The sequence below is a fragment of the Stylophora pistillata genome, chromosome 5, assembly GCF_964205215.1.
Source record: "Stylophora pistillata chromosome 5, jaStyPist1.2, whole genome shotgun sequence".
Taxonomy (NCBI): Eukaryota; Metazoa; Cnidaria; class Anthozoa; order Scleractinia; family Pocilloporidae; genus Stylophora; species Stylophora pistillata.
Genome location: NC_142523.1, coordinates 24,759,923 through 24,779,988, shown reverse-complemented (window position 1 = coordinate 24,779,988; position 20,066 = coordinate 24,759,923). Strand labels below are relative to the sequence as shown.

General features: G+C 38.7%; 2 protein-coding genes across 6 annotated transcripts; one reads left to right on the top strand and one right to left on the bottom strand.

Moving 5' to 3' along the window:
• Positions 1-1,072: 1,072 nt before the first annotated feature.
• LOC111319663 (uncharacterized) lies at positions 1,073-4,362 on the bottom strand. Of its 5 annotated transcripts, none has more exons than XM_088760237.1 (4): positions 4,075-4,362; positions 2,834-2,910; positions 1,671-1,741; positions 1,073-1,372 (listed from the first exon to the last, which is right to left on the bottom strand). In XM_088760237.1, exons 1-4 carry the CDS (start codon positions 4,075-4,077, stop codon positions 1,326-1,328), a joined length of 198 nt encoding a protein of 65 aa, XP_088616363.1. In that variant the 5' UTR covers positions 4,078-4,362; the 3' UTR covers positions 1,073-1,325. The 5 variants fall into 5 exon arrangements, 4 of the variants coding, with proteins under 4 accessions (XP_088616363.1, XP_088616365.1, XP_088616362.1 ...); XM_088760239.1 differs by having other exon boundaries at positions 1,073-1,353; XR_002693788.2 differs by having other exon boundaries at positions 1,073-1,741; positions 3,982-4,362.
• A 2,019-nt stretch (positions 4,363-6,381) lies between these two features.
• On the top strand, positions 6,382-19,939 carry LOC111319662 (protein NLRC5). The gene is made up of 3 exons (XM_088759716.1): positions 6,382-6,459; positions 7,818-8,602; positions 9,785-19,939. Exons 2-3 carry the CDS (start codon positions 7,909-7,911, stop codon positions 11,629-11,631), a joined length of 2,541 nt encoding a protein of 846 aa, XP_088615842.1. The 5' UTR covers positions 6,382-6,459; positions 7,818-7,908; the 3' UTR covers positions 11,632-19,939.
• The last annotated feature ends 127 nt before the right edge of the window (positions 19,940-20,066 follow it).

The window sequence follows — 20,066 nt, the reverse complement described above, 5'->3', positions numbered from 1 at the left end:
GTTAAATGTAGCGCCCATAATTGTCACGTGCGAGGTGATCATAGCAAGATAGGTCACAATCCCAGACCAATCACAGCACAAAAATCTCTTTCATCACCTGAGTAATTATTCTATTTTCAAAATGCTGCGCAGAGCAACATGGGTGATATGAAAATAACACCTATTTAAGCTCATCCTCTCAATTGTTTCCTTTCTTTCGCGATGATTGGCTGCGGGATTGAGGCCTGTACCGCTGTAGTTAACCCACCATGAGCCCAAAGAGATCTGGTGACTAAAAGTTGAACTGCAATCAATATTTGAAGCCCAGGATCCAGATAGGAAACCATAAAACAAGTAGTGTAAGGAGGGGGGGGCGGCACTATGGTACACAACCAATCAGAGAAGAGAATTATGTTCCACCATCACCATATTGGATGCTATTCCAGCCATATGATGGGTTAGTTTGTACCACGTGTTACAAAATACTCTTCTCTAATGGTCGGGCAGCCCAGTGCCCCCTTATACTGTCAACTGAAAGCAAAGTCATAATTTAAAACATTGGCCTGTCATTCAGACTACCTTCAATGTCAAATTCATTGCTTACAGTCCAGTGCGCAAGCGCTCAAGGGAGTGTGATTGCAATGAACAATTTGGGAAGCAAATTAGTGAGTATTCCCTTAATGGTAAATGCACACGTGCTTCAATGCCTTTTATGAGTGACAATTTCCTTTCTGTCCAATTTGTCAACAGCTCAGATCAAGCAATTCTACTGCTATTGCTCGCTATTCGATAAATTTGCATTGAGCTATACGACATGTGTACGTGTAGCATGACAGCTTTTTTGACTGTGTACATTTTCCATTGTCAATGATTCCAAGATTTTTCAAGCCAAAAAGTTCTCTGTTTTACACAATGATGAAGCACAAAGGAAACTTATAGCTCTGAACAACAAAGTCGCGCATTTGTTTTCGTCCGTGCAAACAGAAAAAAAAATTGTATGTGCACATCTGACTACCCTCCATCTGAGCAAATGAAATGTGTCTGCATTGTTAACTTATACCTGAGCGGTAGTGTACCGTACCATCAAAAAGTATTTTTAAGTTAAAACTCTTCTCTGTAGCCGTAAAAAGCTCCTGGATGAGAATAAGATTTAATGTCTTCTCCATGATTTGAGATTGAAGGATTTCTGTCTTCAGCTGATTAAACAAGTGCGATAACTGTGAAATGAAAAAGAATATGAGAATAACATAAAGAACTCAAAATTATCTAACTAATATTCAGCAGCCATAAGCCCTCAGTTTTTATAATAATTGTTTTTTGGCTGTGGGCTGTTTGCTCCACATAAGTCATGTTCTCTTCAAACTGGACAATGACCTGAGGTTAGGCAATACAGCTGCAATGCATTAGTAATAAAAATGTACCTGTTTTCAATATTAGCAAAGTGTTTCCTGAGGAGATTTTTTACATAGACTTAAATGAAAAAGAGAACAGAATTTTACGTCAAAAAAAAAAAAACAGAAGACAGACCTCCAACGACAAATACATGTAAATAGATAAAGCAGCATTAATTGCATAAAAGGAAAATCAACAATCAACTAGTGGTTTGACCAAATTGCATTTATTTGACAGACCTTCCGTCCCCAAATTTAGAATTTCAGCGTGTTATTAAATAAATGTATGTAATACTGTACTTGTACACTCTGTTTGATCCAGTGGGTGAAGTTGGTGTGGAACTCTTTCGACCGTGACGGAGTGTAGATTTCTGAAGAGAGAGGCAATCAAAATTTATAATCAATTAACCCTAAAAATTATTTACATTACAAGACAGTGTATCAAAGGTATCGTGTACAAGAGATTTCTTTCTGTGGACCTAAGTTTTGACAACAAGATTCACATTTCCTGTCTGCTCATCACTTGAAACTAGTAAAAACAGTGCTGGTTAAGCAAACCAAAACACCTTACTAGTGTACCAACTTTACATCGCTAGTTTTTAATTACCTCATTTTATAAAAATCCCTTGTTGAAAATCCTTCAAATATACTGAGACTCTCGAAGAAAATTCAGGCCTCAACATCAACGATAGCTAACTAGCCCCAGGCTAGTAGAAATTCAGTTTTGGCTAGTGGTGCTTGATTTCCACTTGCCAGTTTGGCTAGGAAAGAAGCTGAAACAGTCGTAACATCTAAGTTGTCACTTGGCTAATAAGTTGAAAGAAAAGTTAATGTTGATCCCTGAAATTTGTTTCTAAGTTTTAAGAAAAATGGAAAAAAACTGTTGCAAATTAAAACAACTGTACATGTGTGAATCAAGTTCATTTTCAAAATGTGCAGAAAGGTTCATGCACTGTAATTTTTCTAATTTTCTAATGCCAACAGTGTACACATGGGAAATACAATCTGATTAGTTCCAAGTCTTGCACATAATCTGAAAAAACAACATGGCTCCACAATAACCTGGTGGCCCCTAATCTTTATAGCTCTAAATTTCAAACTTATTGTAAGCCCTTGAGACATGAGGGTTAGTTTATTATGACTACACAATGTACAGCGTGTAGCTCTTTCATGCGAAGAAACCCAAACTGCCATGATCTGCACTGGTTGCTAATAACGGCATTTTCTGTGCTGAAGCCTGTTTTCCATATTTACATGTATGTACATGTAGGGAAAAGCCCCTTTGATTCACAGTTTCACTGTTTCTTAACTGTCCCAAAGTTTTCAAACAAATAATTATAGAGGTTGTTCTTAAAACTGGACAAGTACTGAGAATGGAAGATCATTGGAGAGCTAACTTCAATGCTGAATTGTTTTCACTAAGTGGAATGGCTATCGCATGGCTTGATGCCATTTGCTCTTACATCTTTTTGTAAACTATCAGAATGTGATGGTTTTTGGTCTTCAAATCTCCTCCAAGAAATTCTGCAACATCATGAATCTAGAGGGAAAATGATCATGATTGTATAAAAGAATAATCATTTAATTTTTTTAAAAAGGCCTGTTTTCTGACCAACAATTTCAAGGATTCTTCTATCACTTATTTAGAATAGTCCATCATCACTCGCAATTATTCAAAAGTATTGTTTTTACTTTTTCTTGGGATTTACAATCATCTTGACAGCTAGATTAATTAAATTTAAGAAAATTCGAAAACTGGATTTTGCATAGGAAATACAAAGTGTATTACAGGTTACTCAGATATATGAAATGCCAAAAGAAAATCAATGTTAAGCCCTTAAGCTGGATTCCTCAAGTGCTGGATACCAGAACATTTTATGGATACTTATTTCACTTTACAGATATAAATTTTCCAATTACAAATGCTCATAAAAACAAGTCTCTGTAAGAATCAAACATCTTGGGAAAAGAAAATTTTCAACCCCTCTTCAAACCTTGCACCTCTATTAACTATGCTTGCACACAGTTAGGCACTCAGGGGAATGCACAAAAATGCTCTTTTTAAAGAATGCAGCACTCTTGTTTCCATGGTAACAACAATTGCTTGTTTGAGGCCTCGGGCCTCATTTCCATGCAAAAACATTTAAAAAAAGAGTAAAGTGTTGATTTCTGTATCTCAAGCTTAATACAACATTACAAATTGGTACTTCTACCATATATAGCAACATCATTTAACTTCACTTTGATACATTTAATTTTCCCAGAGAGTGAAAATTAACACACCAATAGGTTATTCATCTCGGTACAGTTTCGGTCATTTTTTATCTGAATTTCTCCAAAAGTACATCGATTCTGAAACTGAAACTACCCACTTAGTTGGTCATAGAATTATTCTAGTTTTAAAATAGGTAAAAATCTCTGCGGGCCGGCCTCTACTTTTCCTTTTCATATGGGCAGTTCGCGAACGAAGCTCAAAAATCAGATATTGCATAGTTTGGCGATGTTTGCATCTGGTGTTAAGTTCTAAACAACAAACGTCTCAGACAAATGAAGCGTGCAAGGCTTGGAAAGAATGTTATCTTATGAGCAATATCCCGAAGAGAAATCTCACCTCTGGTTGTCATCTTTTGAAAAAATTGATCAGCCTCTCTGGAGGGCTGCTTGACGTAACTACAAACATATCGTGTTGAAATCGTGTGCATACCATCCAGACTCCGAGTGCTGCACCTTATTTCACGGGAATTTGAGCAATCTGACATCCTCTGTAGATACACTGGCTGATCTACACGAAACTATCTCATCTGCACCGGTCATTTGTCATGAACGTGTACGTTATCACGATGGTGTGACGCTGTATTTCACCATGAAGTTTCCCTCGGTCGCTCCAAAGAAGACGAGAAATGGACATTTTTCGATATTTCAGCAGATCTCCGCGCATTCTGAAATAAAATAAAACCAAAAGAGAAGAGGATGACTTCGGTTGAACGCGACAGAGCTTGGAAAGAAGACTTTTTTCAAGTTTGGTTATCAAATTTTGAAGCAAAGTTTTAGCAAAAGAGGTAATATCAGACGGAAGAGTTCAAAGAAAGAAATAGCAAACACACTTTAAAAAATATTGAATTTTTGGATATGTAATACGGCAATCTTTTCTTGTCTTTCGTCAAAAACTGTTTGCAGCTAAACCTTCACGTGACAGAGTCCCGTACCACTTTTCGCGCAAAAATATGATCTGAATATTTCGGGCTCATTAGATTCTCGTGGTTATAACACTAAAAACGCTGTTTGTGCTTAGGATTTTTAATTCTAACAATCTACACGCGTTCTAGTGTATTTTCTAAGCTCGTGATTCAATCTTGTTAGTTCTCGTGAAAACATGAAGTGACCAATCGTAACGCCGGCGACAGATAGAAAGAGACTCATTGTTTACACAACTTCAAAGCTTTTTATCTCGGTTCGAGTTTAATATCGCGTACAACACAACACCATAAAACTGTGTCATTATCGAGTAATACCTAGCGTACGAATATAATTTACACCAGACATTTACCCCAAAATACTCACCTTAGGCACTTTCTGCGGCGGAGTAACTGTTACATTTTCTTTACTAGTACTGCAATCATCATCGGAATCAATACATATTATTTCTGAAAAAAAAGTTCAAATTGTCACTTATAAAAATTACTGACACAGGACAGAGTTTTATTTAGCACCTACTCTACTGCACCCACAGCTCGAATAAAAATATTTTGCCTGGACGGCAGGGTCCAGGAAAGGTTATTTTATTTTCAGGCAATCTGCTATGTGAAGTATGTACACTATCAGCTATAGAATTGTTACTTTTTAATTTAGTTATTTGGAAAGGATGTACTAATGTAGATTCTATTTAGCCATGTTACTTTGGTGTTTCTAACTGTGGTAGGGATCGACCTCCATTGACAATGCTACTTAACATATGTTGAACACCGGGTTAAACAAAACCCGTGCATCATCAGCTATTTACTTTGATCTTCTAAAGTATTCGGAGAACAAAATATTTTTGGTTAGCACTACAATACTAAGTTCAACTAGATGATTTACCTTCAGGATCTTCCCAGCTCAAGTGCTTTCTAGAGGCTGCCATAAGTCCTTTAAGGACTAAATAAGAATAAAACAGGAAAAATTAAACCCGGGGCACACAAAGTACTACCGTGAAGTAATGCAATACTTCTAGATGATCAATGACACGTACGTGTGATATCGTACAAAGCAATATTCTCTCAGGTGTCTCGCAAACCGCACACCTCGAATACCCACGCCTCGAAAAAGGTCTACGCAGTGTGTAATTACCAGATTTATCTCTCTTCCCTTTGTTATCAAACGAGATCACGGAACGCGTAAGCGAAACTGCTATGTAAACATTGGAGTTGAATTCTTATTGAACATATCGCAGTTACGACCCTCCACTGTCGAGCCGTACCAGTCTTGCAGAGGTTATGTGTGTGCTTTTTGAGTCAGTCGACGTGTGCGCAATCAGTTTTCCTTTGTGTATACAGTGTGTAATTACCAGATTTATCTATCTCTCTTTTGTCATTGATGTTATCAGACAAGATCTCGGAATATCTGTTTTAACGTTAAAGTACTTCTACTATATGAAATCATTTTTGGTACAATCGTACAAAGCAACTCAGGTGTCTCGTTAACACAGACCTCAAAAACGCAGAACGCAGACCGCAGACCGCGCAGCTCGAAAAACGTGTACACAGTGTGTAATTACAAGATTTATCTCTCTTCCCTTTGTTATCAAACGAGATCTTGGAATGCGTCGCGAAACTGAAACTAATTTCATCGTCAGTGACAGTGAGATAACAGATAAAAATAGACGTAAAGTAGAGTAAATTAGCAATAGAGAAGCTTTGCGTCATGCTGAAAATTAATATACCGATTTGCGATAATGTTTAATTCACGTGGGTTTAGATGGCTTCTTAGGTGGTGTCAGGTGATATCCTTTGTGGTTTTAGATTGTTTCAGGTGGTTTCAGGTGGTTTCAGGTGATTCCAACTTTTAGTAACTACGCATGTGAGTGAGAGCCTCACTGAGTCAGCCCTTGAAGGTAAGCGAAGAGAGTTTTACGGTACATTGAGTTGACTTTCAGTTTAAGCGAATTACATCTTGTATGAAACACGTTTTTACGACCTTAAGGGAATCTACGCCGCACAAATAAGCATTTCAGATAAGCATGCAATCGTTCAAATGAAACATGGCAGGCGTAATTTACACTAAGCATGAAACTGCAAAAAAATGTCTCTGAGGGTGAAGAAAATCACACACAAAAGTCCAACGATCGATTGAATTTTACCGAGTTAAATTTGTCGAAAACATTCGAACAAAACCGCGTCATGTTTTGTAACTAATCGAATCGAAGAGCTGACCAGATTAGATGCTGGCTTTGTGCGGCGTTACACAACTCGTGTAGGCCGCACAAAAAAGAATAGTCGAGTAGAACTTGTCAGTAATGAAAATTAAACCACTAAGTTGTGTTTGGATGTTTATTTATGTCGTGGATAGGATTTTTTTTTCGTGAAAGATCGGCTTCGCTAGATCATTATGTTTCAATATATTAAGCGAGATTTCCATATAACCCCATACATTTATTATGCATAGCGTGTTGCAAAGAAACCTTTATATTTAGTCTTTGTGAAATGGAATGCATAATTAATGTATGGGGTTATATGGAACTCTTTCCTGTATCTGGCGGGTAGGTGATAGCTAAACGTACTTTGCGGGCAATTTTGAATGAGAAACCGGTGTTTTCTAGATAAAAATTAGCGATAAAAAAGCACGAGGTTTCGACCTCGAATTGAATCGCACTGTTTGTTTAGTGTTGGTTTGCCTCCATTGCACAAAGTTTTAGAATCTTAAGAAAGTGTCAGAATAAACTTAACTGTTGAAATGTTTTTTATCAAAGAACTCAAACTGCCAATACTAAACAAACAATGCGATTTAATTCGAAACAAATTATTTGTTTAGCCGGAGTACTTCTTGTTATTATTATTCCATTTTTTGTCTCAAAAAGTTTTAGCACTTTGTTACATATTTTGTCACATATTAGCGTTCGTCACATTTTTACCATTTGAACTTTTTCTACATTTTAATGCTAGTTTAGAAAACTTTTACCCGCTTGAAAATGACCTCGGAGAGGTCGAAACGTTGTGCTTTTTTTATCGCTAATATATATTTTGAAATCGATCTCTAAGAATATACTTATTGAAATCAGTGCTCATAAAGTATTTTAAAATAGTTGAATGTAATACCATTGCTTACCTCAAAATGTAATAGGAAATTTTGGAAGTGTAGATAGAAAGTGGAGATGTAAAAAAATCGGACGGTAAACTAATTGAATACCGCTCCTGAAGTATTTTTCTCTGGGTCAATCGGTTTTGAAATCCGATATCTTATTCATTCTGCCAGTGCTCGACTAAAGACTGACTCAAAGCAGCAACCAAATTTATTGGTTAGAAAGTCATCGACCTCTGCTCAACGAACGATCCAGTATTTCTTCATGGCCACCGCTGCAGCACCTTCGTTTCATTCGACAAAAGAGACAACCAATTACGCCCGGTTATGCAGGCTTCTGGTGGAGGTGGGATCAGATGTTCTGAGACAAACATTTGAAAAGACGCGTCCCAAGGGAAACCTGGACACGGTCCTGTCAAGCCCTCCAGTCCGTGCCGTGCTCCTGTCACTGAAGAAGAAGGGAGTGTTAAAGCCTCAACAATGGGATAAGCTTTATCCTGCTGTCAGGTCTTCAGTGTCATCGAAGAATTTCAACATTACTCTTCTAACACTTCTGTTGAGGAACATTTGTGGTCTTGTTGCTCCATCTACCTACTGGAATACACTTCCTACTGCAGCAGACATGTCCCTTGAGGCAGATATCGTTCGCATCAAGTGCTACAGAAACACAATTTATGGTCATGCTAGAGAGGCTTCAGATGATGACGCAACATTCAATCAGTACTGGCAGGACATCCAAGGTCCATTGGTGAGGCTGGGAGGAGCAGAGTACCAAAGTGCTATTGATGATCTGAAAAAGGAGTGCATGGATCCCGATTTCGAGGAACACTGTAAAGAGCTTCTTAGGCAGTTGGTGAAGGATGAAGTTAGCATCAAGGAACGACTCGATGAAATGGCTGAAAGCCTGAACGAATTAAAGGAAGCAATTGTCAATCCCACAAAGAAAGCAGGAGACAAAGGTATTTTGTATGACGATAAAATTTTCGCAGAGGCCTTGAAGGGAAAGACTTCAGGGCTTCTCGTCAAAGGGTAATAAGCAGTTTAGCAAATTTCATTTCAGTAATGTAAAATGCCTGCCTCTAAAAAACCCCTAGCTTGGAGAAATATCTTCCACTAAAAAACTCATTCCTCTCTAAACCAAAATTGGAAAAATACCAGATGTTGTCTCTTCCATGCTTTTGCGGGTAATGAGGGAGTTATTAGTTATATTCTCTTTTCTTTATTTCTCGTGCGGAGAGTGAAGAAAACTCATAGTTTAAATAGATTTCCAACAAGAGCTACTTGCAGTAATTGTTACTAACCTGGTTGGGTTCGTCGAGAGAAAGAAATAGAAAAAGGTTAAAATTCTCAATCAGAGCTGGAGACGGCGGGACGCATTCTCTTCCCTAAGTTTACTTAGTCTCTACTCACTATTGTAAAAACGAAAAAAAAAGTTATTATAATTTTTTTAATCGGAGTTTGGACCCCCCATACCAAAAGTTTCTGGATGCGCCCACGAAATGGATTGGTTAGTACGGGTAATCATATGATTTCGAATACAATTTGGGATACATCAGAAAGAGGAGTTTTTCCTATGCCAACCGTAGGGCTCGCACAATTTTTAGTTTTTGAAAAATTTAGAAGTACTGATTTATCCTGAACTACAGGTAATACACAGCCAAAAAATTTGACTGTTTTCCCCTTCAGTTGTTGTTTCTTTTTTTCTTTTTGGTGCCATGGCTTACTGGTTCGGCCATTTCCTTTTACCGTGTTGCCAGAACAGTCGGGTTTTTCCACCAAGGATTTCGTTCGACCTTTTTAACTATCCCTCACGAATAATCGGTCTTTTGTACTCTTCTTTGGTCCGCTATCTACCACGTCTTTCTTACGAACTCATTTTGTAAAACTCCTCGAGAAGTTTTTTCCAGGGCCTCCGACTCTTCCTTTCCAATGCCCAAGACTTCCAAAATTTTAGTCAGAGTTTTAGCCGGACTCAAGACTAATTTGCAATTTTTGGAGAGCTTAATTTTAGAAAAACTCAGCTAGCGTTAAAACCGATTGCGTTACAAGTCAGGCATTTCAATGAATCTTCCTCGAGCTTTTGGAAAAGGTCATACATGAAGGGTTCATGACATAACTGCTGGTTACGGTTTTCTATTCAGTTATGACGCAATACTCCAATGCGTTGAAAGAGTCAATAACAGGCCAAACCGAGTACCTCGCTCAGGTCTCACCAACCTTGCCCGAAGTGAGAACAGATCACATATTCACCAACATTCTCATGCAACATGGAAGAAAACCAGTCCAAAATCTTGATTTGGAAAGAAAAGAACACCTTCGCCAGTATGGTCAAATGAGTGGTAAACAGATAAAACACTCTCAAGAAATATTCCTCCCAACTGATGGTAAACATCCAGAATCTGTTCTTGTCACGAGAAAGGCTGGCATCGGTAAAACACTATTTTGTCAGAAGCTCATCAGAGATTGGGCTGCCAACAAATTATTTCAATCCATAGCAAATACCGACCTACCTGATTACAAGTTCGCATACTTGCTCACGTTTCGTCAACTTAATCTACTTGGAGACAACCCTGTTACCTTGAAGGATATCTTAAACCGATCTACAGTGTTAGATGATCACTCAAATATCGACGACTCTTTATTTGAGTACATTGTTGATCATCCTGAAGGGGTTTTGATTATCACCGACGGGTATGACGAGTGTTCACAACAAGATTACATCGCTAGTGATTCACATGAAAAGTACCCAAACAACGCCATGGAGAAAATGCTAGTAGCAGCAGTATGTGCTAAGCTTATCAGAGGAAAAATACTGAGAGGTTCAGTTGTAATGATCACGTCAAGACCTGATGAATCTGACGAAATGAAAGACAAACACATTCATTTTGACAGATACGTTGAAATCACAGGATTTTCCAATCGACAGGTAGAAGAATACATTAGAAAGTATTTCAAAAACAACGAAGGAATGAAAAATACTGTACTCGAGCACATTTCAAAGAATGTCAATTTTCTCAGCTTTGCCCACATTCCTGTTCTATGTTTCCTGATGTGTTCTTATTTCGAATATATTCTGCAACATTCAGATATCACAAATCCACCTCCGGTGAAAACAAGTGACCTTTATGATGAAGTAGTCAAAGTGTTCTTGCAAAAGCACGATAAAAGCAAAAGACTCCCTCTCGAAGTGACTCTGGATGAGTTATCAAAGCTGGCAGCTCAACTTTTTCGAGAGAGAAAGTATCTTTTCATTAGAGAGGATTTGAAAACTTTTAACCTACAGGAGGTTGAAATTCTGTGTAGAAGCGGTGTTCTTCATTGCGGTCCTCCTTTCAGAAAGTCCTTTTCTGCAACCACGAAATATTTTTGTTTTACCCATCTGACTCTCCAAGAGTACCTAGCGGCAAGTTGGTTTGTAAAGGAGAGAAAAACTCCCCCCAAGCATGTGTCTCTAGAAGTATATCAGTTTATGTCTGGTATTTTGTCAAAGCAAAAAGACGCCGTACTCATGGGAAAGCTACTAGAGGAAATTGCCCCTTTAAGTAGAATTTCTACTCGTAGAGATCGGCTTGAAATGATTAAATGTCTTATGGAATACGAAGACATAGAGTTTGCTAAAAGAATAGTAAAGAGGCGTTTCTATGACATTTGTGAAATAGGAATAGAAGAAGAATCTATTTCATTTTCTAAATGCAATTTGACGGACGTGGACTGCACCGCTTTGCCTTTTCTGTTTCATGTTTTTGGTGCACTCAATGCAGAAGGAAAATCTGAACTGAATGAAGGAACCTCTAAATATGTAGCAGAATGGAAGCTCTGCGGCACATTTCATCTGGGTGGAAATCAGATCACTGATGCTGGTGTTGTCACTGTATGTCAAGCATTACAGATACCAACATGTAAACCCACTACACTTTTTCTGTTTGAGAATCAGATCACCGATGACGGTGTTGACAGTCTATGTCAAGTATTAGAGACACAAGCATGAAAACTCACCACACTTGAACTGAGTGTAAATCAGATCACCGATGCCGGTGTTTTCAGTCTATCTCGAGCATTAGAAATACAAGCATGTAAACTCACCACACTCGAACTGAGTGTAAATCAGATCACCGATGCCGGTGTTGTCAGTCTTTGTGAAGCATTACAGAAACCAACATGTAAACTCACCACACTTGATCTGAGTAGTAATCAGATCCCCGATGCCGGTGTTTTCAGTCTATGTGAGGCATTACAGAAACCAACATGTAAACTCACCACACTTAATTTGAGTGTAACTGAGATCACCGATGCCGGTGTTGTCAGTCTATGTAAAGCATTACAGAAACCAGCATGTAAACTCACCACTCTTGATTTGGGCGGAAATAAGATCACCGATGCCAGTGTTGCCAGTCTATGTGAAGCATTACAGACAAAAACATGTAAACTTACCACACGTGATGTGAGTGAGAATCATTTCACCAATGCCGGTACAGAGCATCTGAGAAATTTTTCCGAAAGAATATCGCTTGTTGAGTTTTAGTTTTGAATGGATCTAGGACACATTTTAAGAGTAGTGGTGGCTTTAGACAAACTACGCGAAAGTTCAATGACAATGGAAAGCATAGTTTTAAAAAACCGCTTTACTTTTTTTGTCGTTCTTCGAATGAATTCCATTTATCACTTAATCTTTTTTCAGTTACTGAATCTTTAGCATAAGATATTTTGATGAAAATTCTTTTGGATACAGTCTTCAAAAGGGGTTTCATATTTTTTCATGCCCTGATGATGTTAGAATGAATTCAACTATTTTTCATAACTTTTGACTTGTTATTCCTTGCTGAGTCAGTAAATCCCTGTCTTCAGGGTACATTGATATTAAATTTTTAGCGTGATCGAATATTTCACAATATTGGCAGCAGATAATAGTGATGTTAGGACTTTGTTAGGCAGGACTTGCCAGAGATTGACGTTTTCCAATCTAACGGCTTCGTGTTTATTCCTTTTTTACAAATCAAAAAGACAATGCTAGTGGTTTAGTTGTTGTAGATGTTTTTTCATTAAAAAATATTGAGTATTCGTTACTTTGAGTATTTGCATGTTTGTGGCAATTTCAAAGGCTGTAGTGCGCATGTCTCAATCATTAAACCGCGAATAAGCGTCAGGTGAGGTCGCTAATATTGGCTAAAGAATCTTGCATTCTGATTGGTTAATAGAGTGAGGTATTTAGCGTGGAACTGTGTGTTGAAAACGAGGCTCAGTGATATTGTTTCGCATCTATGTATGCATAACAACTATAAGCAATACTGTTTCCTTTTTTGTCTCATTATTACTCAGTTATGCAATTCAAGGAGAAATCATTACTTGACTTGTGAATTCCGCGTTAAATTGTACTTGAAAACCAATATCGTACTCATCGCTTCGCGTTTCATGCGGTATTGGTTTTTGCGTGAAATTAAATACGGAATTCTCTCATCAAGTAACGAATTTTTCAATAGAATATTATATTTCCCTCACATGCGTGATCTAATTCACTTGCTAATTGAAATCCTTGATTTCTCCTTCCAAAGAATTTGTTATTAAATGTAACAATAAGACCTAATTGATAGTTTTATCATTAGTCACATCACCTTTACACCACAAAAAGTACTGATAATGCGTGAACCACTCCTAGGACCAAGAGAGATCCCCCCCCCAAAAAAAAGGTTGTCATCAACATTGTCGTTGAAAATATTAACTCTATTTATATTTATCAGTACTCTACCAAAGGGTAGAGCTTAGATTGACCCCTAACAGGGTTCCTATCGCAAAGTACAGAGCTCTCTTTATATAAGGGTTGGAGCTTTGCAAATCAAAATGGTTGTTAAAACACCCTCCCTAAATCAGAAACAGCTCTTAACAGACAATTTCATTAAGAGACGACACCCGATAAATCAAATTAAATCAAGCTTCAAACATGAATTCGACAACATGAAAAGAGATATTCCTCAAAGAAAAAAGTTACAATAAGAATAGTTGGTCGTTGAACTTTTCATTGTCGGCTTTGTTTTCTTCTGATGGGGATACTTCTTTTGCAAGTCGTTTGGAAACAAACTGTTGACGGGCAAGACACCAGTCATCAACATCTGTGGCAGAAAATACCAGTAATTCAAGTTAGACATCATTCAAGAGTTAAAGAACACAGTCCAGTGGAATGATAGAAATTTTACTTTTTTGAGAAACTGCTACCTTAGGAAAATTTATACTTTCCTTGCTCTTGAGGGTAGCTTATCTCATTTACCAGCAGATTTTTTCAGAGAGAAATGCACCGGCTGCCAGTTTATTTTAACAACTTTGTGTCAACATGGTTAGATTACTTCTAGTTTGCAGGTAGTTGACCCTATATCTCTTGTATGGAGTGGCATGTATGATCTACTCGAATACTCTTTAACAGCCAATCAATCAATTCTCTATGTGAGCATACATAAAAGGAAAAGTTATCCCAATCGAGGACGCTCCCTACAGAAATATATATACTACAAAGTAAAATTTAAGAATCATTCAAAAATGGGTAAAAAAAAATTACGAAATTTATTCAATACTTTCTAAGTTTACTAGGAAAAATGTTAAAATGCTGTTCGTGCACTACCCTTTAGGAAGAGCATTCCACTGTTTTATAATTCTTACAAAGAATGAGTACAAAAACAATTTACTCTTATTAGCTAATGGCTGTTTTGTCCTTTAATATCGATCCCTACATTATCCACCAAACAGGTAATGAGAATACTCAAACCTATCCGGTAGAAGTTGTTATCTTCATCTAACACCAAATTCTCCTAACTAATTTACAAGGAAATGTCTGGCTGCTAGAGAGTAGAATTAACAATCAGATCTTGCGAGCCAAAGGGTGAACAGGCTAAGCGCTGCCACAAAATTTGCTCAGCATCAAAATCTGCTATTTGTGAGCAGGCAGCAAGTATTAGCATTCTTTTTTTTGAGTCAAACTGTATTCCATGAACGTCTAATTTTGGATTTACTTTTTTCATATATGTTACCAATATTTGGGACGCATTCCCTGATAAAATCAGACAAAGTGCAATTCTCATGATCAGTATATTCATAATTCGGCTAAAGGGCTCATTTTTTCCCAAGGATTGTTTTTGAACACGGGAAGTTCCCTAACCCCAGGCGGGATCCAGGCGAGAATCCCATCAGGACAAACCTGGGATACTACACGGAATTGACAGGATCCCACCCGGGATTCCACCTGGGAGGTTCCATAATTCCGGGCGGGATCCCTCATGGGATTAACAGAATCCCATCCAGGATCCTACCTGGGATCCCACCCGGGACGTTCCATAATTCCGGGTGGGATCCCGGCTAGAATCGCATGATTGATTACAATCTCGCATTCTGATTGGTTAACGAAGCGAGTTAATGAGCGTGAATTGCGAGTTGAAAACGAGGCTAAGTGAAATTGTTTCGCATCTACTTAAGCATAACAACTATCGTCAAATCGTTACAAAGTTTGGTTTCTGAGTCAATTTAAAATGTTTTAAAAAACCATTGTCACCTTTTAAAGAACCAGAAACAAAAAACCGTTTCTCAAAGTGAGCCTGAGGTTCTTCCTTGTTTTGAACTGAACTACAAATTCTTGGACAGGTATGAAAAACCTCTTTCGCTCGCGATAATGCTAAACTCCTGTCAACGCGGCCTGGCCCGGATAAAACAATCTCCGAGCTAACAGGTCACGCCAACCCGGGTTCAATATCCACCTACAGCCATAACCTTTTAGAAAAACAACGAAGGATGTCAAGCAAGTTGGTTGAGTTTTCAGTCGTACTACTATAACTGTCACAGCTGCCAAGGTCTTTTTTTTTCTTCTTCGGTTGGTTCTTTTTTGTCTAGTTTTCCTTGCAGATGTGTTCCAGTCCCAGGCCTGTGATATTAAGTTTTTCCCCTCATATGCTTCCATTTTCCTAGAGTCGTCAAAAACTGATCAATTCCGTGACGGGGCGCGGATCGTTATCGCCAGGTCTGACCTATCGACGTGTCATGTTAAATGCCAAATATGGCTATGTAAAAGACAATGTTGATTTTCGTCTATTGGTCTCACGATCTTTAGGAATCTGAATTGCATGCCTTGTTTTTTTTTAAGGCCGTGCCCGGCAGGTCGGGGGAGTTCTATCCATAGGGCCGGGGTTTTTTCTCAGTCTTTGCTGTAACGAGCGCAGTGAGGTTTTTTCATCCTTTGGATGGTCGTTGGTTCTTCCCTAGGTTCTCTTTTTTCCTACATGCACCTATGAATTATTGCTTTGGCGATTGCGCTCGCCCAACGACCATGACCCTTTAATAGTCTATCAGGGATTCCGACATTGGCTTCTGAGGTGGCTCCACCAGCTCTAAGGCTATGAACGCTGAGCTTTGAAACGTCTATTAAACCTCGAAAAGCATCCTTTACAAGTTCGCGAGCTCTTGAAGAGTTAATCCCTTGGCTTCGGACCATCGCTTTCGACCGAGGAGAAGTGAGGGCTCTAAAGAGAGGTAACTCTTCGGAGAGGTCGATCTGCGCAGCTGAGACGTATTCTTCCAAGGCCTTAACAGGACATGTCAATAGGTCAGACCTCGCGATAACGATCCACGCCCCGTCACGGAAATGATCAGTTTTTGAGGACTCTAGGAAAATGGAAGCATTTGAGGGGAAAAACTTAACATCACAGGCCTTTATTTGGCTTAACTCGCTGAAGCGAAAAAAAAAACCCGCGTAACCTATAAGACATAAGGCAACCGATCTGAGATCCGAAATAGAAGGAAGCTTATCTATAATCTTGGATTCCACGAGGGCCTCTAACATCTCAGGAGTCACAGGATCCTTTTGAACTTTGGGCCTTCCCAAAACCTCTCAGACGCGCCAACCATTCGGGAAACCAGAGGATGAATGGAGATTTTAGACAAGCCAGCCATCTGCTGCGCCCAGTCGATGTTATAGACGGCGTTAAGAACTGGAGAAGGAGAATGAACATCTTGAAGCAAGCACTGCAAATAAGTCGCGACTTGAAAGGGACTGGCAGCAAAGGGGCAGACAAAATTGGAAGAAGCCCAACGCTTCCATCATCTAAAACCTCCAGGTAGGTACGTACAGTATCATCCGCTTTAGAACCAGGAACTGTGCCCTTCACCAGATCAGGAGACGCAGTGGGTTGGAGATGCTCGGGGATTGAAGAGAAGAGTTCCGACCACATTTCCGACTGGAACACATCTGCAAGGAAAACAATACAAAAGAGAAGAACCAACCGAAGAAAGAAAAAAAGAGACATAAAAAAGATAAGGAACCCGTCTATATCATTTAATAAATAGAGATCAGGAACTGATAAACAGCAATAAAGGTAATAGGAGATCTAACACGTGATTGCACGAATCAATCCACACCCATGGGCACAGACTGTCCCGAGTCCGGCAAAGGGCACAGGTGGTCCCTTATTCACAAATTTAAGACGTGTTAACTTGAAACACAAACTAATCGACCCTACAAAATTAACGCGCAACTCCCTAAATGCTGGACACAAATAGTCCCAACTCCGGTCGGGGGTATAGATTGGCCCCTGATTACAAATGTAAAGAAGATGTTAAATAAACACAAACCACTGACAACTAAAATATCTCGCAATTCTATGAAAGCTGAGCGCAGATGGTCTCACGCTCGAGGGCAAAGATGATCCCATATTCCTGGGCATAGATGGTCGCAAATTCTCCTGGCACAAAAAGGCCAATACACCAGAAGGGACAAATTAATGGCGTAAAGGAAAGTCTCTATATCCTTCCAAATTGACAAAACAGTCGCGAAATATAAGCACGCATTTGAATAATATGTGAGTAACTAAAACCACAAGAAGCGAAAAGTTTCCTAAATAAACTCCATCAAGATTCAGCACGCGCGACTGGACACAAATCAGCTGTTTCTCAGTAGTGCTAACGCCATGAACTAAAAGAAAGAAGGACAGAAAAATTAGCAAGATAAAGTAAGAGTAAGAGCCTCCAGCGAGAACACCAAGATGACTAATCTACATAAAACACTCCTTACATAGACTCACCGAATCCCTTGATAGTTCGTAACGACGAGAGCATATTTTTCCGCTAATTATTCAAAACGCGGAAAAATTCATCTTTCGTCTGAATTCCCCATCGCCACCTAACTCGTGCGAAATAACAACAGGAAACATGACAACACAGTATTTGCTATCGTGTGCTAACTAGAGGCTGCATGGCCCCAAGAGTACAAAGAAAGAAAATACACCGGCCCGCTAACAATACTGCGGACAAAAAGAAAAAATAAATAAAAATAAGGGAACTACCTAACAGTCGAAGTGGACTCTTAAAGCAATCATCCTGAAGCTGAGGCTCTCGTTTCCAATCACGCTTTTACAACTGCTGGGAATGAAAGCTTCTTTGAATGTGGGAAGTTCCATCCAGTCAACAACGAAAGATGGGACACGTCCTCCATCTGGACAAATCATTGGCCAAAAGGGGGCGGAAAGTCAGAAAGGAACGATAAGGGAACCTGAAGCTCTAGAGTTATGCATATGATGTAAGACCCTCAGAATTAGACAGATAGGCGGACAGGCATAATTATTTCACCCGTGCCAATCCATGACAAAAGTATCTATGCCTTCAGAACCTGGATTCCAAAATCTTGAATTGAAACGAGGGAGTTTGGCATTTACACTATTTGCGAGACGATCTACAGAATGAGGACCCCAGACTAAGTTGATGTGGTGAAAAGAAAGTGGAGAAAGGTCCTAGTCGCCTGAATCAAAGATACTACTGAGAAAATCAGCCTGGTTGAAAAACATTTAAATCGACACCGTTGTGTTACCTCAGTCGTTGTTTCGTTTTCTCGACTCTCCTCTGAGCGTGCCATCTTTCTACCAGCAGAGATCGTCTTAGAGATAGTCAACTGTATTTTGATGTTAACCTGAAAACCATCCAGAGTAAAGCAAATTGCTTTTATTATATTGTTCTCAGTTTTGTGGAGTAGTTGTATCAAAAGAGACGAGAAATATCACTTTGGATTGATAAATAAATCTTTGAAATTTCGCATCTATCGAGAATCAGTGAACAAATATTTATTTCAAGTTGCATCGTTCGATTCATCTCATCAGTGAGTACGTGCATCTCTTGCAGCTTTTTGAGAACTGAAGTAAGTTTCTTGTCTTCGGCGGTGGATGAGAAACAACGGCTTTGTCAAAGTCACTCAATGGTCTCCGTTTCTACTGATTGGCGACAACGTGACATTTGACTATATAAATTGGCCTGTGTCGTCTGCACAGCCTGAGAGCCAAGTGTAAATTGGTACACTTTATCCGAATGCGTTGGATTTACAATGCCGGTAAATTCCAGTTGGTTTTATGTAGTAGGAGGACGCCGTCTATTAACGACAAGACTGATACCCACAGAAAAACATTTCTAAGAAAAGGAATCATCGAAATCTATGTCTAATGATCTAGAAAAGGACAGTTCATAATGAACTTTTAAAGAACTTTCAGTGACCTACTTTTCTGGCGAAAGTTGTTAGTTAAGTAGTCAAGCGAAGTAGATTTTCGATTTTTTCGAAAGCGATTGGTCACTGAAGCCAAATTAATTTCAAGTAATTTTTATAATGAAGTGAAAGCAAGAAAATTCCAAATATTTCCCAGTTTTTCAAGCAACTCTCCATTTTTTCTTATGTGTATATTCCGGAAGGTCTCTTTAGTCTTAGATTACGCGAGCTTTCTTGTAAAAGGGCCACTTAGAGCCTTAGTACTTAACAAGCTTCAGTGACCTTTTCCGGCGAAAGTTGTTTGGTTAAGTAGTCAGGTGAAGTAGATTTTGTTCAATTTTTTTCCGAAAGTTATTGGCTACTGAGGCCAAATCAATTTCAAGTGATTTTGATAATGAAACTAAGAAAATTTCAAATATTTCTCCTGTTTTTTCAAGGAACTCTCCATTTTTTCTAATGTGTATATATTCTGAAAGGTGTCTTTAGGCTAAGATTACTCGAACTTTCAAGCAAATCATCCATAGTCACTTGTGTGATGAAAACACATTTACTAGCCGTGGAATGTAGCTATTAAGGTTTTCATTGTGCTTTTTTTTATATTTTTTTGCAAGGAAATGATTAATAATCTTACAGAAGGTTTCAAAATGCGCTAAGCACTTCCCATGTTAGGGGATGTTACTAAACTATGGATCAGCAGATCGGAATCAGCGAGACTTTTGGAACCAGCGGAACCAAGGGAACCTGTGAAACCATTAATTTTTTTCATGGAAAAAATAATGAAATAAAGCTGAAAATACCTTAACGCTGTTGAAAATTTCGTTTTCGGGTATAAAGAAGATTACGCGCCAAGTCAGTGAGAAAAAGGACAACTCATTTTACAAAACAACCCCGCCTAAAACGATTCGACCAGCCATTTAACACTTCCTTCC